Source organism: Sinohyriopsis cumingii, chromosome 3 (assembly GCF_028554795.1).
Source record: "Sinohyriopsis cumingii isolate HCF-2022 chromosome 3, ASM2855479v2, whole genome shotgun sequence".
NCBI lineage: Eukaryota > Metazoa > Mollusca > Bivalvia > Unionida > Unionidae > Sinohyriopsis > Sinohyriopsis cumingii.
The window spans coordinates 123504921-123517905 of record NC_142963.1 but is presented as its reverse complement, the minus strand read 5'-3'; the positions used below and the strand labels follow the sequence as shown (position 1 = coordinate 123517905).

The 12985-nt window shown below is 37.2% G+C and overlaps 1 protein-coding gene across 1 annotated transcript in view; it reads left to right on the top strand.

Annotated features, from left to right (window-relative positions):
- Positions 1 to 12985, top strand: part of LOC149803762 (dynein axonemal heavy chain 3-like) — a 311163-nt gene that overhangs the window by 200678 nt on the left and 97500 nt on the right. The window contains exons 47-50 of the mRNA XM_089953988.1: positions 684 to 764; positions 1441 to 1624; positions 8297 to 8482; positions 10249 to 10475. Coding sequence (XP_089810114.1) covers positions 684 to 764; positions 1441 to 1624; positions 8297 to 8482; positions 10249 to 10475 — 678 coding nt within the window. The remainder of the gene's footprint in view (positions 1 to 683; positions 765 to 1440; positions 1625 to 8296; positions 8483 to 10248; positions 10476 to 12985) is intronic.

Genomic DNA, 12985 nt, shown 5'->3' with positions numbered 1-12985 from the left:
ATTGACACAAAGCAGCCTTGCATGGGCCTTCCAATACCAGACAAATTTTGCCGATGTGCCATCGGATATGAATAAGATGGTAAAACTAGAGAAACTTTGAAACAATTATTTTGTAACATATGCCCATAGGAAGAAACTTTAATAGAAAGCATCCTACATGATTCAGATTTCTTGCATTTGGCTATTACCAGATGTTAGTCATGTGAGCAGTCTGAAGCCCACTTAGGGCTCTTGATGGTTGATTGCTGTGAAATTTAGTAGATATAATCATTATCATGCATGTCAACCATTCATTATATTCACACCATTTTCAGAGAGGTACACACATGTTTTGACTATAGACTTATTTCCATCATGGATTGGGAATGTGAGACAGGTGAAGTGGAGGTACGTTTATTTGAACAAATTGCTTACCATTCCTCTGTTTAAAATAATGCACAGGCTGATGATATGTGTGTATTTTTCACACTGCACAGTCATGACCATGAAGGTTGATTGTATACTTTCATAATTCTGTCTTTATTGAGGCATGGATAACATTACTGTCCAGTAATGATAGAATAAGGTTGTATGGTATAAGAGTACACATGCATATGTATGATGCTTTGAAGATCATTATGATATTTTTTATGATTTATTTGAGTAATTCATCATTGTTGTGTATGATATCTTTATGTTTTTAGGTATATTCCCAACTGTATCAACTTCTCTGCCAGAACATCAGCCAACCAGACCCAAGACATCATCATGTCTAAACTTGACAGGTATTTTGAACATTCTTTCAAGTTGGCTTCATTTTAAGAACATTTATATACTTGTAAAGTTTACTTAGTACTACATTTTGCCTCCATTTATTCATGATAAATGAGAAAAATTATGTGTAAACTAAACAGAATGGGAATATTGTATATAAAGATGGATGGGGTGGGAATGTCCACATATGATTTAAAATTTTCAGTTATGTAAATGGTAACAACACTAATTGAAGGTTTCTCTGTTGGACATCCAAAAGAGATACTAATAGTAAGTAGTCAGACAAATGGTATAGGTAGGTAAAATAATTTAAAGAAGAAAATTGGTACACATTACAAAAGATTCAGTCTTTGATGCCGATAAAACGAGGACAGTTTTACCTTGAATACAGGAGTACAGGAATTTCTACTGTAACATTATGAAATCAAATAAAAAACGTTTGGTATTGGGTAGTATAGTGACAGTGTGTTTGTACTTATTTGATGCCAATTTTTACCTGCTATTCTGGCAAGTTCCATTTTACATGATTGCAAAGCCAGTGCATATGATTTCCCAGGGTTCTTTAGTTTTCCAGCCTCATGACCTCCATAAACTAACATCTGAGCGCTATAACCTTGTAAGAACTTAATGTTACAATTCATGTAAAATAATATAATTTTTGGACACAAAATGCTGTTTCTTTTACAGGAGGAGGAAGGGTGTGTATGGTCCTCCCATGGGAAAGAAGGTGGTAGTGTTTGTGGATGACCTGAACATGCCAGCCAAAGAAAAGTATGGTGCTCAGCCTCCTATTGAGTTACTGAGACAGTGGATTGATCACAACCACTGGTATGACAGAAAGGACACCACCAAACTCTTCCTGGTTGATGTGGTAGGTTTTGTATTTTATTATTCAGGACATGTATAGTGCAACAATATTGCATTCACCTTGCACTTTGCAGTCCTGGGTTCATTTTTCATTCTGACACTTGCTAGGGTAAGATTTCACCTATCCAAGTTTAGTGGTTCCTTTAGGTTTCCTGGTTTTCTCACCTGAAATACCACCCACCACGCACCAACATGAGTCAGCCAGTAAGAGTATGTGTCATAAGGTCTTGTGCAACATATGATAGGTTAAAAAAAAGCATAAAAAGCTCCACTTAAACTTTGCAAACAACATGGCAGATTACAATTTCACCATTCTACATCAATGGTACAGTATTTGGATCACTTTTGGATATTCTTTATTGACCTTAAATCTTGGATGATAGAAACAATTAGTCAAAGTGGTAAACATCAGTCACTTGGACCAGAAAACAGTTGCAGATAAATAGCTGTTACTTTAGTGTTACTAGTACATTACATAATTTTAAACAACATCGTGTATATAAAATTAGAGGCAAAAACTTTTAACTTTACATACAGTGCAATAGGGTGGTGTCTAATTCAAAGCAAGATTTTATCCATAATTTTATTCTAAGCTGAGGTTTGTAAAAAAAACCCAAAAAACAATTAAGCAGACAAAGACATTGCAGTAGTAGCTATTTGTTTCTACTGATTTTCACATGTAAATAGTCAAAATACATGCATGTGAAATTACATGGTGAGATCGAGTTGAGAAATGTTGGTAACTTGCTGTAGTTATACTTGGCTCATTAAAGTTTCATATTCATTGACATGCCCAATCATAATACATTTGGAGCCCATTCACTGTCTCACAAATCCATTCATTTCACTAATAAAAAAAAGACAATGATTCTGATTTGTTTTAGCACCAAGAAATGTTTAAATATGATCTTTTTATTGACGTGCAAGTCAGAAAAGAGTAGTCTCCCCATGGATTGCTGCCAAATTCTGTTATTCATCAGTTCTTTCATTTTTGTGCCTTGACAGCATGTTTGTTTAGAGACCTCACAAAATTCCTGTCAACTGTATACTCTCAAATCAGAGTGATCCATGGAGTTTTCACATCATAAGGGAACTATACACCATCTACTCTCCCACTTAATTTCATTCTTTTCTTCATCATGGATGAATAATTTGCATCTCATTTGTTTATTTGTTATACACTAAGGAATATGGCATTATCTTGCTTCTCCATTCTAATGGTCATTATTATTTACTTTTTATCTTAGTACTTCTTATCACACCTTATTTCAACTGGAATGAATTAGGATTGTTTCATTAATACTCTCTGGCATTTTTTTCATTTCTTAGTTTCACTGCAAATGATACTTGACTGATTTTGCCTGTGTACGCAGTTCTTTTTTTCTTCTTACAGGTAACTATAGGCAGGATTCTTGCAAGAATTTTAAACTGTCAGGCTTATCATCCCTCTTACATACTGTGTATGGGATGCCAGTCAGATCATGTTTTTGAAATCAACCATTTTGTTCAGAGCACATATGGGCTATGATTTCAGTCAAATAATTGACCCAGGCCAGTAAGCAAGCTAGAAAATGGTTCAGCAAGGCTGCAGATGCAGGCAGCTTCTTTGCTAATGCTGCCTTGCTGGTGAATTCCCTGATGTCACAATCATTGGAGGCTTAGATATTGCCTGTGAAGAAGGAGACATGACAGTCTTTGCTGCCATGCTCCCTCACACAACTGTAGTGTCAACATTGCCCCCAGTCCCACAACTCTAATGGTCATACCAGCACTGAACAGATTTTCAGACCAATATTGCCATGGTTTGAAACATTATGTTGTCCAGCTATGGAGAGCCCAGTATGCAGTATGGATTAAAGTGATCTTTCTCTTGATAGCTGGTACTGGACTTCAAGACCTGACCTTAGATGGCCAACACCTCATTGTTTCTTGTTCCAGCATCATGACTTTTCATCCTGTTTAGCTGGCACTGGGTACAATGATTTGTCTTCCTGAAATATCCAGCACTTGACCCAGGAAGTACAAAGTCAACAGTGTCAAACACCAGGCAACATCATGTCTGGATCTTGCTGCTTTGTTATGGACATGCAACACATAAACAACAGATTAACTGGTGAACCTTCCCATATATCAAGTACCAAACTGAGAAAATCAAGGCTGATTCCCTACCTACTGTGGTCTCCATCATAGTTCATGCATCATACCATTTACAATGATTTCCCTTTCCCAGATACAAGGTACCAGTCTTAGTCTATTGATGGCACCTAGAGCCAAAGCCAATGCTTGGAGTTTACCATCTCACAACATAGCAAACTTCCAGCATAGCTTATCATCCTTGACAACCTGTGCGTCATATATTGTTCTTCTTGAATCAATACAACATGATGTAGGGAACATTCAGCCTTCAGTACATCCACAGAGGAAGCTTTCAGCTCTGGCTTCCAGACTTTGGTCTTGCTCTTTTTGCTCCTTTAATGTCCTCACTAAAAATGTCTCACATCCATATATATTTTATCAAAAAAGGACATGCCATTCTTCAGCAGTTACCTCCATCTAGTTACATCTAGTCATATTTTTGCATTTCTTTGAGAGGCAGCTAGAAGATCCTACAAGATCCAAGCATCTATAAGCATTTCTTTTAACAACAATGACTCCCATCCAATTTAATGTGTTTCTTTTACAAAACTCATTTTCCAGTTTTTCATATCAATGTAGTAGCCATAGACATGGATGGTTGGGCATGTTGAAGATATTTTTCATATTTGTCAACCGGCAACTTGATTGAGATCGAGAGTTTTCTGTTTACATCTACTTTGCTCAAAGATCACTACAACATAGCCTTAAGATCCCAGCCTTTGTCTCCATTTCCTGACGTTCCAGTGGGGGAAGTCTTAAACATTTCACCATGGAGTTGGATAGTCTCTGTCCAAAGGACCCATTGATCTTACAAGTCATCTCAGAATACCTTCAAATAATGTTCTTCTTCTGTTGTCAATGACTCCCTTTGCCATGGACATCCCCAACGACCCATACAAGACAGACATCATGCAGCAGCAAATAGACTCATTAGCAGAAAAGGTAGGTAGGAAGCATTCACAACACAAACTCACATGGACGTGTATTTTTGGTCTTGAAGTCCAATGGAAAACTTGTACCAGTGATTGATTTAACCTCTGTCAGTACAAAAACATGTGAGCAACTAAGTTAAAGATGGAGACCCTAAGGTCAGTCTGCAACAAGAGGAAGACCTTGCATTTAGCCCAGATCTTCATGATGCTAGCCTTCATGTTCTTACTCACTGGTCTTTCTGAAAATTCCTGAGCGTGAGGTTCACGTTGTATACCATTTCAGGGTTCTCCCATTTGGTTTGAATCTCAAATGCTGGGTATTCACTAAAGTTCCAGGCCTAGGTACTGTGACACTTCAGAACCACCTCCACATCCTTGACATTGAATCTTCTGAACATAATTCTCTAAAAACGCAAGATGAGTAATGGGTAAAGTGAAATATAGGCAGATTTAAAATATGTTAAAAAGAAAATCATCATGAAAGAAGCAAAGTATCGTTTACACAGCAAACAGTTATCATATTTCAAAGGAAATTAGTATATACCCAATTCTTACACATAATATAAAAACCAGCACAGTTTATTTAAAATTCCTAGGAACATATGTGTTTTGAAATAGTTTTTAATTATTTGATATTTTCTACTCTACTTACGTGTAGAGGAAGTGAATTCCATAGAAATGCACCAGAGTATTGGAAATTTTTCTAGAAATATTCAGTTTGGGGTTGACATTGATAATAGTGATTCTGTTCTGGCACTTGCATACATTGTCTGTCTTTTGAAGATAAATCCTCTGGTGAATTTTTGGCCAATCGAGTTCTGCAAATCCATGATTGGGAATATATAACTATGATAATATTATAGGTATGTTTTTTTAGGAAGACATCTTTTAATTCTATTCCAAAATGCAGTTTTAGAGGACTCTACTGTACATATAAAGTTCATATGATAATTAAAGTGTAAGGTGTTGTCAGTAGAGAACTCACATTCTCTCTTAAAAAAATAAACAGATATGAAATGCAAAATTAAAATCAGCCACACACCTTGCAGGCCCCATGTTATAGCTGCTGTCCAGACTGAATCTATCCAATCCCAGATAAGAAAGCTTGGGCAGTTGAAGCCCTTTCAATGAATTGGAATTTTTTCAATTTATATGCCTTTCCTCTAACTCCTCTGATTCCCAGATCATTCAGAAGGCAAGGAAATCCAGTTGCAAAAAAATTTGGATTGCTCTTCTCAAGGTGCCAAGGAAACTTCTGCCATTTCTATACTTGCTGGAACAATGATGCATGCAGATTTTCCATCTCTTCTCAGAAATGCTAAACCTGCACATTTGGCCCATATCAAAGAGACCCTCAGGAAGAACAAGTCTGCAAACAGGTGGATGGGATCTCTCAGGAAGAAAAGGCCCACTACTTCGAAAGTCTGTGTATCTCAAGTCAGAAACATCTGCTTTTGGCTATATGATGAGAAGGAGTTAATCCCTGTCACCATGGTTTGGTATCTGTCAAGATGGCCCAAGGTTTCATTATGAATAACAGCTTCCAATGATTGAAAATTAGTCTTTCCTTTTGAAACCCTTGTTGCCAGTGGATTTTTCTTCACAGACGAGTCTTCAGGAACCCATTAAATGGGCATTGAAGTGATATATGAAACTCATTAATCTAATCAGAAATGAGAGATCTTATTTGCTTTGATCACTCAAAGAGACCATAGCCTGGGTCAAGTCCAGGGTAAAGGAATGCAACTCTCAGTTTTTCCTTACATTTTAGCATGATTGGGTAATGTGTTTCAACAAAAAATCTAGTTTTGAAGTAAAATGTGTTTCTTCAATCATAATATGAGCCCACCTTCCCCAAAGTTACGTCCCTGAGAGAGCATAAATAGTGGATTTGGTGCAGATCCCTCAGTCCAATGAATTTCTGTTAGATTCTAAAGTAAATACACAAGCATAGTTTAACAAATACACTGCCACAATATTGATGCACACATAGCACTACCAGTTACCATTTTGTTTCAAAAAGAAATCACACTTTGGTCTATTTAAAACTAATTTATAGCCATGTTATGAATGACTGCTCATTGGAATAGCTTTTCCTTTTGGTCTGGAAAGGAGGGTTTTAATTTTTCTGTCCATCCAGCTAAATTCTGCTTATCTTCTTGTGATGGACTAGAGTTATTAGCTGTGTCAATTCTGTATGATGTACATGTGTTTGGAGAGAGTGGCCTAAAGCAAGTTGCACACATGTTTCTCTTCTATCATTGATAGTTTGGAATCATAAGGGGGAGAAAAAAATGAAATTCTTTTAATTTGAATTCTCAAGAAGACACATTAAATAGTGTTTGTTAGGGAATATCAGATTCATTTCATTTGAAGTGCAGTATAATTTCACACTTTTGATCAATTTTTGGAAGACATAATTTTGATAAGCAGAAATAATTAGGAAAGTACATTTCAAGGAAATTCAGGATGCAGAAAGATAAGTATATTTATTGCCATTGTTATTACCAGCTGTAGATGACACATTTTCTTGCTGTGTCACTTGCATGCTTTTTGTTGTAGGGTTCCAGCTACATGACCTGTATGACTTGTACTATAAATCCAAACATTTTCTGATAAAAGTAAAACAAGGGAAGTTGCAAAGCAGCTGGGGTGTGAGAGCCCATTTTGCCAGCTGTAAGAAATGTTTTTTTACCATCATATAGGCTTTATGGCTCTAGCTTTTTTACAAAAAAGCCTCCATATTCAGTTACATACTTATTTTTAATTTTGTGCTTGGACTGGTTTGTGGGACATATCTGAAAGAGACAGGATAGGTCATGGCCATAATATATTTTTGTGGACTTCACAGAGCACGGCTCAAAGTCTTAACCTTTCAGTTTGCTAATCATTATGAACATTTCTGCTAAAAAAAAAATGTCTAAATGAAATCCATTGTATTTTCAATTCTGCATGTCTTACATTTTGATAAAGCCATTTCTGGATATTGTGAATATTATGTTCATTCCCCCCTTTGCTTTGTTGAATGTTTCTTTTGTGACTCAGTGAACTCATCCATATTGTCAACTTTACCATGTTTACTTCCAAATGAATCGAACAGCATGTTTAGTTTATCCATAGACAAATTATACAGATCAAAAACTCCACTGTCTAGTACATGAATGTACATTGTTTGTTTGCAATAAAAAGTAGTTTCTAACAGATGATACTATTTTTAGATGTGTGTCATGCAGTATGAAGCACTGCTTTACGGAGAAATACTGCAAGATTCTGAGAATGTAAAGTTAATGGAGAAAATTTGTAGCATTATATATATATATGTATGTATGTATGTATGTATAGAGAGAGAGAGAGAGAGATTAAATTTGCCACCATTTCTTACTCAGTTTTGTCAATATATGATTTATAATCTTTTATTACATAGCATCCCCATAGTACATAATTTAATTGTGACAATAGAATAGTAAACGAAGGTCTTGTAACATGGAGTAAGAATGCAAGAAATATAAAATAACCTATCATTATTGTTTTTGTTTAAATGCAAATGCAAAGTTTTTTGAGGTTGGCCTACCAAGTATTTATGAAATCTTGTTTTTATTTCTCCCCAGCTCCTGGTCTCAGCCATGGGTCCACCAGGTGGTGGTAGAAATGATGTAAGTGGACGATTTGTTCGTCATATGAATGTCATCACCATTGATGAATTTGACGATGAAACCATGACCCGGATCTTCACAATGATAACAGACTGGCATTTCCAGAAAGGCTTTGATGCATCCTTTGTCAGAAATGGAAAGGTTTGTGTCCAGCTTTATTTCCTTTTTGGTCGATTCATATACATACATACATACATATATATATTTAAATAAACATTTAATAGATAGTACAAATCACTTTTTAAGAGACATCCTATTATAATATGAGTTTCTGGATCTGGTTATGACTAATATATCATGCACTTTTTTATATTTTGTCAAGGGTTTTACTCAGGCTAGCACAGTTTTCAATTAATTTCTGTGATGTAAGTATGCATCTGAGCTCTACCTTATATAATTTCAAAACGGTCATTACCAATTTTCAGATAATAAACTATTCTCATTAATGAGCGTAAACTTTTGAGACATTAGGTGAGAAATAATTTAAAGGTTGATTTTGAACATTGGAATTGAATGGTTACTAATATCATAAAACTCACATTGAAATGTGGACATGATTCTTGAGGGTTGATTTGGGAGCATGTTTAGCTTATAGGCATTTCACATCAGCTTTCTGTTGGAAGAAAACAAATCCAATATGTGGGAACACACAGATGGTATGTGAGAACACACAGACAAGCAGATGAGCTTAATTTCATCAACAGAGAATTAGTGTCATGACCCTGTAGTCTCAACAGTAGGCATGTAATAATGTTTGCTGTTTCATGTACACACTGAGATAGTGACAGATAGGCATACAGTCATTCAGATAGACAGACAGGCATACAGACAGTCAGGCAGATCTACAGGAATACAGACAGTCCAGCACATAGATAGGCTTACAGTCATGCAGATAGACAGATAGGCATACAGAGAGTCATGCAGATAGATAGGCCTACAGAGAGTGAGGCAGATAGATAGGCCTACAGACAGTCAGGCAGATATATAGGCCTACAGACAGCAGATAGATAGGCCAACAGACAGTCAGGTAGATAGATAAGCCTGCAGACAGTCAGGCAGATAGATGGGCCTACAGACAGTCCAGCACATAGATACATGTACAGACAGTCAGGCAGATAGATAGGCCTACAGACAGTCCAGCACATAGATAGGCTTACAGTCATGCAGATAGATTAGCCTAAAGAAAATCAGGCAGATAGATAGGCCTACAGAGAGACAGGCAGACAGATAGGCGTACAGACAATCAGGCGCATAGATAGGCATACAGACAATCCAACACAAAGATAGGCCTACAGACAGTCCATCACATAGATATGCATACAGACAGTCAGGCAGATAGATAGGTGTACAGTCAGGCAAATAGATAGGCTTACAGACAGTCCGGCACATAGATAGGAATACAGTCAGGCAAATTGACATGAATGCAGACAACAGTCAGGCAGATAGATAGGCCTACAGACAGTTAGGCTGATAGATAGACATAATGTTTGTCAGGAGACAGAAAGGCTTGCAGACAGTCCGGCACATAGATAGGCCTACAGAGTCAGGCATATATACATACAAACAGTCAGGCACATAGAGAGGCATACAGTCACGCAGATATACAGATAGGCATACAGTCACACAGACAGACAGATAGGCATACAGACAGTCACACAGATAAACAGACAGGGGTACATACAGTTAAGCAGAGAGACAGGCATACAATCAGACAGGTATACAGATAGGCAGATAGATAGGTCTACTGACAGTCAGGCAGACAGATAGGCATTCAGACAGTCAGGCATATAGACAGACAAGCACACAGACAGACTAGCAAATAGACAGGCAGACACCTTAATCTTAGCCATTTTGTGCATGTGCCGCTTAATATATATTTATCTATTTATTGACTCTATTTCTTGCAGCTCTTGGTTCAGGCCACTTTGGGAGTGTACAAGGAAGCTGTTGCAAACTTCTTACCTACTCCCGCCAAAAGTCATTATGTTTTCAACTTGCGAGACTTTTCCAGAGTTGTTCGTGGCGTTCTGCTGGTCCCATCAAGTGTCATGACGGAGACAGATAAGCTTTTAAGACTGTGGGTACATGAAGTGTACCGAGTTTTCTATGATCGTCTTATCGACCAAGCAGACAGGTACAGATAATAGCAATCTACAGGAAAATTGGGGGTGGGGTTTGCTGGCAAAATGAAGGCCTTGGATAACACTGGAGAAACTGTTTTTGTAAAAGGGACATCATTTCTGTGCTACCACTACAACTGGCAAAGAGATGCTTGTATCTCTTCATTCTTCAGATACACAACATGTTAGGAGTACATCTACTAATTTGCAGATCTAACCCTCTCAATGTTAAAAATCATTTTTACATTGTTTTTTGGCTTGCTTTAGCAGCAAAAAGTATTAAAAGATATCTACTTCCTGAGGTGAAGTCAGATGAGATTTGTCTCCCCTTGGATAGATCATGAATTCTGGCTAACATCAGTGTTTATTTCCACTAATGCCTGATTAGCAGTTTCACTAGTTTTGAGCAATCAGTCTAAGCTTTTGTAGGGAAGTATATTCCACGTATTTTCTTATTTTGCACATTCTTCATTATAGATGTGTATTTTCTACTTGTGCTTTCTTTGTGAATGAACCATGAAAATCATGTTGGTAGTGTCTTGTCTACCATTTGCTCAGAGAATTAATATCAGTTTGGGAACTTATTTGTTTCTTGGGTCATAATGCAGCTATGGATCTCCTTGTTTAAGACCACGTGTTCATAAGATACCTGCTGATGATCCTTGTATCCCAGGGGCAGTGAAAAGAATGCTGTTTAGAACAAATGATCAATATTCAGGACTGCATGAGGTCTCATCTCAGCACATGGGAGGATCTCACATGGCTTATGGTTAGTATCCAGATGTGGGATCATCCACCAGAAATCATTATCTGCACAGTAGCTAACTTCCTTTTTGTGTCCTTGAGGAGAAGTTGGCTCCCATCACAATCAGTGACTACTGTTCTATGATTTCAGACAAGGTTTGCCATCTTGGAAGGAAGAATATGATCTAGAACAAAGACCTCTCTGACTTCAGTGCACATTTACATTTGTCTTGACTTAAAATCTTGGCTCCTTATCTTAAATGGAACAACTCATGGATTCTGTTGTGACTGAATAAGGCAGTCTTTGAACTATTGTCTAGAACCCCTGCAACTCACCTTCCATATAAAACCTGCTTTGGAGCCACTGCAATTACAGTGGCAGAATCAGTGAGATTCATGCCTCATCATTCAATCAAAGTTGTCTGCTTTTCCTTCAAAATGGTTCATTTTCTCTCATAACAACCCATGTTTTCATCAATAAAATCAGGCTTCTGCTTGTGAGAAATCAGTCTTTTAAATTGAAATGGCAGACTTCTTTTCATGCTTTGTTGCAAGGGCATCTATTGGACCCTGTCAGGGCACTGTAGTGGTACCTGAAGCCTACAGAGCTGATCAGAAGAGTGTGAGCTCACTTGCTTTTGCCACTTGAAGAAAAGGAGATAATATTTCCATATAGGTTCTCTCATTCTGGATCCATTGGATTGTCTGCTGCAGGCTGCAGGACACTAGTCATCTGCTTCCTAGCTGCTATAATTCAAACTGGGGGATGGAAATCAGAGATGACATTCTCCGGCTTTTATGTCAGTCGCCTTTCTTCCCAAAGGACTCAGTTCGGCCTGGTGGGATCTATATTAGCAGTACAACAGGCTACCCTCCAGATTATTCTGCAGTTTTGTAATGATGTAGGTTTATTTACTTGTGTGTGATTCGAGAGAGTGGACATATTTTATCTTAACCAGATCCATTCTTTGATCATGTGCTAAACATAGCTTGCATCTCACATGAGACTAGAAGCTGCTTCACATATGTTATGAGACCAGAGCTAGGGTGTGCTCATGGGTAAGGTTTATTTAACTCTTTCCTTTTCTTACCATTTTCTTAACTTGTAATGCTCGTGAAGAAGAAACCAATGTTAAGAGCAGAATATTTTTTCAGTTATACTTACCTGATCATAACATGGGAACATGCTTCACACCTTCTTCACTGTTGCATCCCTAAAAGAGCATGCACATCTGCATCAGTAGTAACTAATGATATGACTGATGGCACCAGCCTCTGAATCCAAAGGTAGTACTTGTGCTGATAAAACAAGCCAAAAGATATTTTGAATCTTTTCTTTATCTTGGGAGGGCTGGATTTGTGAGTTAGTGGATGCATTCAAACAATTAACGATCTGGAAGGACTTTCAAAGAAACATTTTATTCCATTGGTTTTTTTTCTCCACAAAAGTTTGAAGGATCTCAACATGATTTGTTAAATTATGACACTAGCACTAAAAGTAAAAAAATACTTGTTTTCCCCTATGGAAATATTTTCTATCATTAGGACACAGGATCAAACTTTGAGGGAATTTTTTATATTTACATATCAACCTCAAAAGGTCCATAATGATACACCTAATTCAGGTTATTGGGTCAGAAATAAAGGTCATTTGGTCTACAGCAGTAGAATCTTGTCTCATGGTTTTAGTTCATTTGAAACTTGCTTGATAAACAATTGAGTATACCAAAATTAATCTCAAAGTTGGGAACTTATCTCCATAATGGGGGTATCTTGTTGT